We start from the raw sequence: 10,271 nt of genomic DNA on the forward strand, positions 1-10,271 counted from the left end.
GGACGATCTTGTCCCATCATCGCCTAACCTGCTGCCGTCGTATATCGGACGACAGCTCGAGCCAGGATGTATATCCCTCACTCTCTCTCGGTTAAGAAGATATCACCCGATGACCGAGAAGACCGGCCAAGAGAAAAGAAGGAATGAAAGGACGAGGGAGTGCATAGCAGGGGGCTCAGAAAAGAAGACGAGAGATCACCGACTTACCGCAATATAGTCACAATATGCTTCTTCGACCCCCCGCGGGATTCATGTAACACTTTTCTAGTCCTCCCCTCTCATTTGTCCAGTTTGCTAGCGACAGAAGTCCGTTCTAGACTTGCATTGGCTCCTGGCTCCGCCTCTCTCTCTCTCTTCTCCTCTCGTTGCCCTGCTTCTCTTTACCCCAGCCCGTGCCATGAAAGAGTCTAGTTGCTTTACTTGCTTGAAAGCTCTCTTTTGACTTGTCTATGTTTCGAGTCCGCGCGGCATCGTTGATCACGGGGGCGTGTATCAGAGTCCTGTATGGCTGGATGAATACGGTTGATTTCCATCTAGTCCCACGGCTGCAGGACAAAGTGGGTGTGGGAGAATGCCTCCTGAGGCGTTCACGTCTGCGTTTCAGAGTCGCAAGTGCAGCTTGCGCTGACTGGCTCTGGTCGACTTTCGGCGCACCCTCTATCTCAACCTCATAGGACGCCGGCCAGCTCCGCGCTCTATGTTTCTTCCTGGCGCCGGCCGGCCCCATCCAGTGACGGGTCTCAGATTGACGTCGCGTTTGCGTAAGGCTTCTCTGAGGTCTGATATCGGGCGAAGAGATCCTAGAGTTCGTCGGAATGCATTTGTCTGAAGAGAAAGAAGAACAAGAACAGATGGAATCAGAATCGAACGCCGAACAGGAAGATGATCAGAGGGGGATGCACTCGGGGGACAGAAGAGGGGGATTGGAAGAGGCTAAGCCTAGTGCTGCCATCTGAACATCATCCTGATGTCGGTGATCCGAGGGACATTTGATTGACGGTTGACGTCTCGACCGTGCGTCGTCGTCCACGCTCTTTCCAACACCCCACGATGGAGCTAAAGGAAGAGTTCGGGTACGGACTTGCCCTCACATCACCGAGTCGACAAGGCAACCGGCCCACGCCAAGAAACGCAGCTACCGGACGAAATAATAAAGTGCCAACCGGATTCATACGAGATTTTCGAATGGCCCGGCAATATTACCGGCCAGGATCATCACTAGATGGGACCAGGTTGTCGGCGGCCCGGAGAGAGTTCTATTTTCAGTCTGCTTGAACTACAAGCTGATATACTCTATACACGGGTCAACACAGAGACGGTGTGTCAGGAAAGGATCCAAGGAAATGCGGATAACTACCGTGGTCAACTGCACGCGCGTGGCACGAAATACACAACTCCGGAACACCGCACCGGGGCCTGCTTGCTGCAGTTGAGAAGAAACAACGACCATGTTGCCATTCACGCAAACCCTTCCCTTCTCAACTGTCAGCCGAATGGCGTTTCTCTTCACTGCGTCAGATCAGGGGAACCAACAGGCAGGAACAAGGTTGACAAGGAGGGCCAGGCAGGGGACAGCTTCTAACCCCCGTTCCCCGGAGCCGGGGTGGTTGCAGGTGGACAAGATCGCCCAGGCGACGGACAGGAGAGTAACTCAATGGATTGAGATCCTAGGAGGTGTGTGATACACTTTACAGACATTGTTGCCCAAAAGAGTGAGAATGTAACAAGAAAGACGCTTACTGGCACGATAGATTGGTCAACCCGGGCACGACATCTCGACCATGACCGACTGCGGACTTGGGAACGTCTAGGCCGTAGTCGTCTATAATGTCATGTCCGGACAAAAGAGATCTTCAGTATGAACGCGTTGGTAAGTATTGGTTTTCGGGCAACTCAAGTAACCGATGTTTAGAATACAAGATGTAGTGTCACAACTAGGAGCCTGGCTCAACTCCGGACTGCATCGCCTGCTCAAATCTGTATCGAAGACAAGCTGTATTACAGACACGTTACTTCCAATAATCAAGAGGCCGTTCTGAACAGAGAGCCCGGTTCTTTTGGAAACAGGCAATCTACGAAGAGAACCCCTACTGAAGGATTCAGAGTTGGTATTCTATCACCTGGTCCTATAATCACCGGACGCCGTCGTCCGGCCCTGCAAGAAGCAGCAGAAGGAGCACTGCGCGCATAACGTCCGTCCGGGGGCGGCACTATTCCTACCCTGGACGTCCCGTTGTTGATATTGCGGCTCCTAGGCCATGCCCCAGACCTGACGATCAGCACGTTACCGAACCGCGAAAGGCTTAGCCTCTTTGGAGGTACAATGACTGTCAAGCTTGCTTGATGTCTTTTCTTTTCTCACACGGACACTTTATTATTATTTCCGAACGTCGTGTATGTGAGTGTTCTTTGAGCCTATTTTCCATGATAGCTGTCAACTCTGAATCGTAGCCTGACTGACAGTTGTCACTTAGGACAAACTTGAAGTCGACGTCCATCGGAGACAACAACACTTCCAGACAGTCAAGACTGTAAGCAAGGGATAATAGACGGGAGTGCGGGATAAGCGTACAAACTTCCCGCTGTGCATGAACGACTTGTACAGGCAAACCGTGGGGTGTGTTGAACCTCCACCACCGTCGCCCGACGATGCCACAGTGAGATTCACCTTGCCCATCTTGTGTCTCCCGCAGCTAATGTGACAGTCTATCCGGACGTCGACACTTTAGACAGACTGAAAAATAGAAAAAGAGACAGAACTTTGGGAACTTTGGTGGCGTTTGTTCGAAGCTCTGCTCCCCCTCCGTCCGAAGCGCAACGACCCTTAGTTGGGGGTCCGAAGTTGTCAACTCCGTCGAATTGTCCGTGGGACACTACCGCACCGCAAGACAAGGAATAACACGGACATTTCGAACAAAACCTATCCCTTGATCTGCAGAGAGCCATTCCTTTCAACTTTGAAAAGAAATTTGCCCAATCAATTCGTGCTGCAGGTACCGAGATCCCAATTCTTCGCCTGGCTGGGCGGTGGTGGGCAGTCTCCCCGCCCTTCGAACGACGTCGTTTCCCGCTTTCCAATATTTCGGTCTTCTCGGGCAACTCCTCCAGAGCCTCGCACCCGGCGCCCCGGCAGGAAGAAGGAAAACTATCTAGCAAGGGGACCCACCTCATCGGTGTCGGTCGGTCGGTCGGTCACTTTCGGTCGGTTTCCTCGGCGACCCTAGCAACGCGCACTTGCATCATCGCTCGATGGAAGAAAGGGGACGTGGTGACGGATGGAAAGAGAAGAAAGGGCCTACCGAAGTCTCCCGCTTCAGCCTTGCGAAAGACGAAAGATCCAAATCGACAGACGCTTGCTCTCGGACGGGGTTCTCGTTCGGGGCATCAGAAGTCAAACAGCCCAACCCAGATCGAGCCTTCATTACCGACACGATGGGCTTTGACAAGAGATGGAAGACCAGCTGACAGGGGCAGGACGGTGGGAACAGACCTCAGCTTCTGTCAAGTCAAGTCAAGGCCATCATGATACCTGTACCTGTACCTGTACCTGTACCTGGCCTGGCCTATCGTTATCTCCCAGTCATTCAGGCTGCCCTCGTCGAAAGGATGCTAAGCCCTGAGCTGACATCCCCATCCATTCATCCATCCATCACGATGACCCCATCACCAGAAAAGACCCGTAGGGCTGGGCTTAGAATTGAAAGCTGACGTGGGCAGCTCCCAAGGCTCGAACTGGGGTAACACAACACCAAAGGCCCAAAGATTTCCAAAATCCCAATAGACCAACGGAGGAACCTCACACAAGCGTACTGTAGCCCGCTCACCCGCCCGCCATCCCGCATATCCTTGGGTACGACCGTTACCCAAAGATTGTAGCGCCCCGTCACGCACACATCCATGCACACCATGTCGGCCTCGGTCGAGCGAAAAATACGCCTCTGCAGAACACGCCGTGCATCGCCCTTCTGCACATCTGTACCTGTGCGGGTGCCACCACTGCAAAATCCAAAGAAAACGAAATCCGTCCCTTCGCGATCTCGGTACATGTTCTATTTCGAGAACCTCTTTCCTCTTTCGCGACGCGACCAGATGACGAGCTGACGAAGCGAGGCAAGGCGAGGTACGGCGCGGCACGGGACAAGGCAAAGGCAAAGGCAAGGCATCTCGGGACTGGGGGGCATGAGACTTGAGCGTCAAGTGCATGTATGTAAGACACGAGACGAGTCAATTACATCAACGCACATTTGAGTATCCAAATGGACGACGCAAGAGAGAGGGAACATGCGGCGGGGGAGAATATGCCTTACGATCTGCTGGAAAGCTCCTCATGCTTGTCAGACGAAATGGGCCATCCCTTAACGGGCCTCAAGTTGACTTGCCCGCATCCGCATATGCAATCTTTCGAAATTGATCGAGTCTATACGATAGGCAACCAAAGATTGGGGGGGGGGGGGGGGGGGGGGGTTGTTACTTGCTAAGAGCGTTTGCGATGAAAGACGCAATCCATTGAGCTCAGCAATAGTTTGGATGCCTAATGTGTGCGGGATCATAACGGGATCTTTGGTATTCAGGGACCTAAGTGGGCAAGGGGCATAGGGATCCAGGCCCTTCTCAGGATCTAGATAGAGTCGCCAAAGTGGCAATATGTCAGATTCTCTCCAATTACGGCAATATTGAGTCTTTAACGAGATAAGAGGAATCACGGCTGAAACTAAACCTCCATCCATATCAAATCCTTTCCTCTTCACAGCCCACACTCAAAATCCACAATGCCATTGATATTTCCACTTGCCAAAGTTCCAATGTCGATAACTGATTTTCTTCACTGTGGGGAAGTGAAAAGACGTTATCATTCTGCTCACAACTTCCTACCCATCCACCCACCCATCAGCCCCAGTTGTCGTCATTGCTTATTCTGCATGGCCGACCGAGGTGGTCAGCTTTCGAGACATGGTGCCCTGTTGGGCTGCGAGGGCTGCTAGCTTGCAAAAGCCCCGCGGCGGGTGCATTCCCCTCCCAAATCTCACTCGTCTCTTAGCACGGGAGACATTTTGGATCCAGAACTTCAAGAAGTCCTCACCGACAAGCGAACGAGTAGGAGGGTCTTCCGCTGCGCCCCAAGCACGCAAGTCTCGGAAAACGCAAAGCGTGCGCGGGCGATCCTAGTAGGAATCCCGGTAATGCGGGCCTCGGTATTAGAGCACCCCGGTTTGGGTGATGCGGAGCCATTTGTTTGGTTTACGTGTTTCTCTGGGCGCCTTTAGTTCGTACCACGTACCCAATTGTTGTAGATGTTCCTCACAACCCTGGCTTGGGCCAGCGGAGACGGCATAATGAGATGCGGGTGCGACATCTTCGTAAGACCTCGGTCGTGTCGGCCGGCCGGCCGGCCATAACTTCGTTTTTGGGTTGTGTCACAACCAGAGAGAGTTGTCACACAACCAAAAGACAACCTGTCACCAAGCTGTCTCCAATCCAACGGAAACATTGACAGGAGTCAAGTTGGCAGAAGAAATGGCGTCAGACTTCTCCTTGACACCACCAAAATAGGCAACCCCCCTTCAAGTATCCATTGCCACACCGTATCATGTGGTGTCGCTGATGGCAGCATTGTCAAGCTCTTGGGATGACAGGCCCCGTCTCTACACTCTACCGTGTCGAGCGTGTCTACCTTTTCCCACGGGGGGCACTTGGCACCACGCACGCTCGCATGGAGAAGTCAAAAACGGGCAGATAATCGCGCTTGTCGACAGCCTCTCCAAGGGTCCAACCCTGACGGGTTTTGCGAGCCGAGTACGCGCGCCGACGTTTGACGTGGTCCACGCAATGGGCGGATTATCGTGATCCATCCAAGAAAAAAAAAGCCAATCAATTCTAACTTTCATCCTTTGCGATGCTCACTAATCCCCAACTCGCTTCGAGGTGCTTGGTCGAGTCGCACGCCCTACATCTTTAGCCTAACATATAAGTAAAGTGCTTGCAGAATTGCTCAAAACCCGTCGTTTGAAGTCCACGCTACTGTGCGTGTCTGCACGCTCAGCCCAAAAAGACTCATTATTCCCTCTCGCTGGTGGGATGAGGTTTTTGCTGGATTCTTTCTTATGAAGTGTGTGATCCGTCATTACGGGCCTGGAACCAGTCCACTGCGGATGGCATGGACGTCAACTTTTGGACGTGCAGGACGAGCGCTGACAACGACAAGACGACATCGTCAGTGAGGTCGCCGACTCATGCATCCAACGACTTCCCTTCCTGCGATGCCCTGCGAAGTAGCACGCACCATCATGATACCGTAGCGTATTCGTACGTACAATTCTCGCAAAGACAGGGCAGACACAGCAGAAATTCCAGCTGTTGGCGGCCTGGTAGCAGGGATAGATCCGTGTTGTTTCGTTTCAGCTGAAGTCCTTGCCTGGTAGCATCCGATCAGTGCCCACCCTCGTGTCTTCCAAAGTATTTCCCTGCTAGGAAGGTCAAGCACAGAACGCAGCCATCAACGGCGTCCAAAGTGTTTCGACGTCTCTTGCAATTGCCCTATACGGCCTGTGACTGTGTCGTGATCGTAACTGGAGACAAGTGGCGGCTGTCACTTTGTCTGCTGGCCTGCCAACAACTTGATGGTGTACAGCTGTCTTGTCTAGGAAGTCGTTTGACAGAAAGGGAAACACTCGTCTGAGCGGCTCGTAGACTAAATGATCTATTTCCTCTTTGGGACACTAAGCCACAAAAAGGGTTTGGTGATAGCAACCCGGGTCGCCTGAAGCAAAGTCGTGGAGACCGGGAAGCTCGGTTCAGTTGACGGAAGACGTTACTGCTAAGCACAAGTGGATAAGAAAATAGGCTCGAGCTACTGGCCAGGTCGATTAGCTTAGGTAGATCGTAACCTGACACGCCGGCGAGGAGACTTAGGGTGATTAGTGGGTCAAATTATTTGTAGAAAGAAGGAATTATGTGGCTGGAAGGTGTCGAGAAGCGTGGCTCCGCGCCCAATGAAGATTTGGCGACAAACCAACGGTCGCAATGATTTCGGCGGCGTAGCATGATTGAAGAAGCCACCGGGCTTACCGGAGTCAAGATCGGCGCCGGGCTGAAGTTGGGCGTCAGGATAGCCAAGTTCCCGCCGATGGTTTGTGGATAGGTGAAGCCGCTGTGCCGAGTCCACCGAATATACGAACCAGCTCCGCGTAAGTTGATTGGATGTTGTTGTTTCGTGAGGATGAAGTTGAATGTTGTAACTCGGCAGTCGGATCAACAACCTGCAGGACGGGCAAGCCACGTTTGAACATGCAACAGAACGAGATGCGACGAAAGATTACGATGCTGCAAGACTTGCAAAGCCGGCACCGTAAGGCGGGATTAGTGACGGCAGTGGCTGGCAATGGCTCATGGGCGCTTCGCAGTCTCGGGGACGAAGAAGACTGCGAACGTGAAGAGTAACGAAACGCTTCCCAAGGGTGCGTGAAGGCGGGTTAGGACATCATCGGATCTTCGTTATCTGAGAAAACGGGGCTGCCGATTCCACATCGAGATGGATGCAGCGATGAGCGCACATCAGAGCGGCCGTGTCGGATACGGGAGAGTCCCCGTGGAATGGACGAGATTACGGCAGTTGAGTTGATAATCATTTGGGAACCGCAAATGCTTGCAGCATGGTTCAGATTGCATGGCTTAGAAAAAAATGGGAACGGCGGCTTCGTACTCAATGTTGTGCAATCCTAGGTAACGATGAAACGGTGTCTGACAGAGAGCCAAAGTTTCTGTCTCTATCGCGCGCTGAGAGCTCGCATCGCATCAGGCCGAAAATAGGAAACAAGAATTGGTAGCAGCTTGCCTATTGAGTCGTCCTTCAGGCGTAGCAAGGTCACCGAGAGTGAACAGTGCAACCAAGTAGGTTGGCAAGGAACGGCCGACTCATGAGCGGCTCAATCGCCGCTTGTGTCCCTGTCAAGCGAGCCTAGGGAGGCTGACGGAAGACTGGTTGCCAGGGTTGACCTGGGCCGTCTAGGCCTCGCAAAATGCTGGCAATACGAAATCGCCGAGTCACCGTTTCGACCGTCAACCTGCTGTTCTGAGGGTCCTCCCTGGTGTGCCTGGTTCCTCATTTTCATTAGACGACCGTCCGAGCGGCGGTAGGCTCTGGCGTCATGGTGCAAGCGCTTCTCTTGGAACAGCGCGAAGAAGAAGGTGAGGCAGCCGTCGTGAGCCCGTGAGCTGCTTGAGCTGCTTGAGCTGTGGAGCGATATGGTCGGAGAATAACTCCTCGTCCCAGGAAGATGCCTGCGAAGTGCACCATGATTCGCCCGCTCGGTCCAAGGCGGGGGAGACGTATCTTGTCAAGAGGCGCCGAGCCCGACATGGAAGAACCTTGCCTACAGGTGTACAGTGGTAGGGCGACAAGCGGCCCTGGTAACCCCAATCGTGCCCACCCCTGGGCGGATCAGTGGATACGACATCTATCTTCGCGTGCGGTGGGTGGACTATGGATCGTGGTACGGATGGTAATACGGGTGGATGATGCCAGAATAGGGGTCCAGACATTCGGTCTCGGATCAATCGTCTGTCGTTCGCAAATAACTCGGGAACGAGAACAAAAGACATTTGCCTGACCAACTCTAGCTCGAGCTGGCAAAAACGCAAAGCTGGGAATTGTCCCATAATGCCCCTGCGAGTACTCACATGCGCCAGAACTTCTAGCCGCATAGCAGTCGGGAGCGAGATAGGAGCGCGCTAGTAACGACAGAAATATCCAATCCCATCGCGAGGAGCTTATTTTTAGCGTGTGGTGGCGGCGGATAGCTGTCGCCGCTTTCTTTACTTACTCGTCGAGGTTTTGCGTCCGACATGGCCTTTCTTATTCCTGGAGTGGTGACATGTAGACTTTGACTAGACTCTAGACTTTGGAATAACTCAGAGTTGGGCCAATGTTGAAGGCGCAAGTAGACCGAATAGAGGACTCTTGCGAGTTGCTTCTTAGATGCTGTTGGACTGTGCTGCGACATTGGATCTCTCTTGTCTGGGCTATCGGGCTGCAGATGGCAAAGCAGGTCTGCGGCGTCTGATGATTGTTGTTATCATTGTTCCATATTCGGGTGCAGAAACACGACTCTCGCTGATTAGATGCGCACAGCCAGGGCTGGTCTGTGGAGATGTTTCTCGAAGCCGCTGCCGTCGAAGTGGCGTCTGTGGATTCAAGCTACACTAAGCAGACATTTGCGTATGGGACCACGAGGTAACGCCATCGAGGATTCTTTGTCCTACCCACCGCCAAGCGAGCGGTTGTAGGGAGCCACGATCAAAGAATTGCAACTCGGTTGCCTGACAGGGAGGTGAGCCTCTCGAAGGATCTTTGGAGGTCCAGAGATGAAATAGAAGGAGCCGAAGAAGACTGGCCACTTCAAGAGCGGAGATGTGAGTGGGCACGAATCGAAACAGGTTGGTAAGGCGTGCCGCGTGTTGTGTGTGGAGGGGCCGGGGAGGATGTCCTAGATCTGATCTGACTGTGTGTGTTGACACGCCTTGCGCCTGTATTAAAATATCGATGGAGCATTCCTGAAAGACCACGAAGGTTTTGTGCGGGTTGTGCGGGATGTGCAGCTCGTGGCTCGAATGCCCCCCCCCGGCTTCCTTTTTTCAGCTTGTGATGATGGCTATCTTGATGTTTGGGTGGGTTCTGATCTGGGTCTCGAGCAAATCTCTTTCCGAGATAAGGTGAGATGGAGGAAGCTTAGCTGGCTGTCCCGATGGTGTCGAACATGGATGAGATGGCTCCAGACAAGCCTTGGATAAGCAAGGAGGAGGCTGAGACGAGGAGACACGGCAATGCACAAGTGTGATGCTTTGACTGGCGGATGATTTGTTGTTGTTGTTGCCGCTGCTTGTTGTTGCTTGAAGTCGTGTAGGTGGTTGATCATAATTCCCACAAAGTGTGCACGGATCTCTTCTTCTCCTTCCATCTCTCGAAAATGGGAGGGAGCACCACCGTCAGGCTTAAGCCGATGTGTATTATGTCAGCTCGTGGCTGAGTAAGTTGCAGATGTACTCCGTAAAAGGGGACCCCTCCATTCTCCACTTTTAGCTCGATAGATACGTACCCTGGGAAGCACGACAGATCAGGACGGCCCGGCTTTCGGGAGAGGGCGGATACGTACCGCTAGACCCTCCTCCTTCAACTTCCCACACCCATTGCTCTGTGTCTCTGCTTTCCATCTTCAAACCCCATTGCCTTTCTCCAATCCCTCTCACCAATCCCGCTCGTCCACCCACCATGATCC

At 53.0% G+C, this 10,271-nt stretch overlaps 1 protein-coding gene across 1 annotated transcript; it reads left to right on the forward strand.

Moving 5' to 3' along the window:
- Positions 1-8,974: 8,974 nt before the first annotated feature.
- On the forward strand, positions 8,975-9,202 carry CABS01_05942 (uncharacterized protein; the record flags this gene model as incomplete). Its single annotated transcript, XM_060539310.1, has 1 exon — positions 8,975-9,202. One exon carries the CDS (start codon positions 8,975-8,977, stop codon positions 9,200-9,202), a length of 228 nt encoding a protein of 75 aa, XP_060404705.1.
- Between the last annotated feature and the right edge of the window lie 1,069 nt (positions 9,203-10,271).

This window comes from Colletotrichum abscissum (genome assembly GCF_030869225.1).
Source record: "Colletotrichum abscissum strain IMI 504890 chromosome Unknown Scaffold_12.1, whole genome shotgun sequence".
NCBI classification, from domain to species: Eukaryota; Fungi; Ascomycota; class Sordariomycetes; order Glomerellales; family Glomerellaceae; genus Colletotrichum; species Colletotrichum abscissum.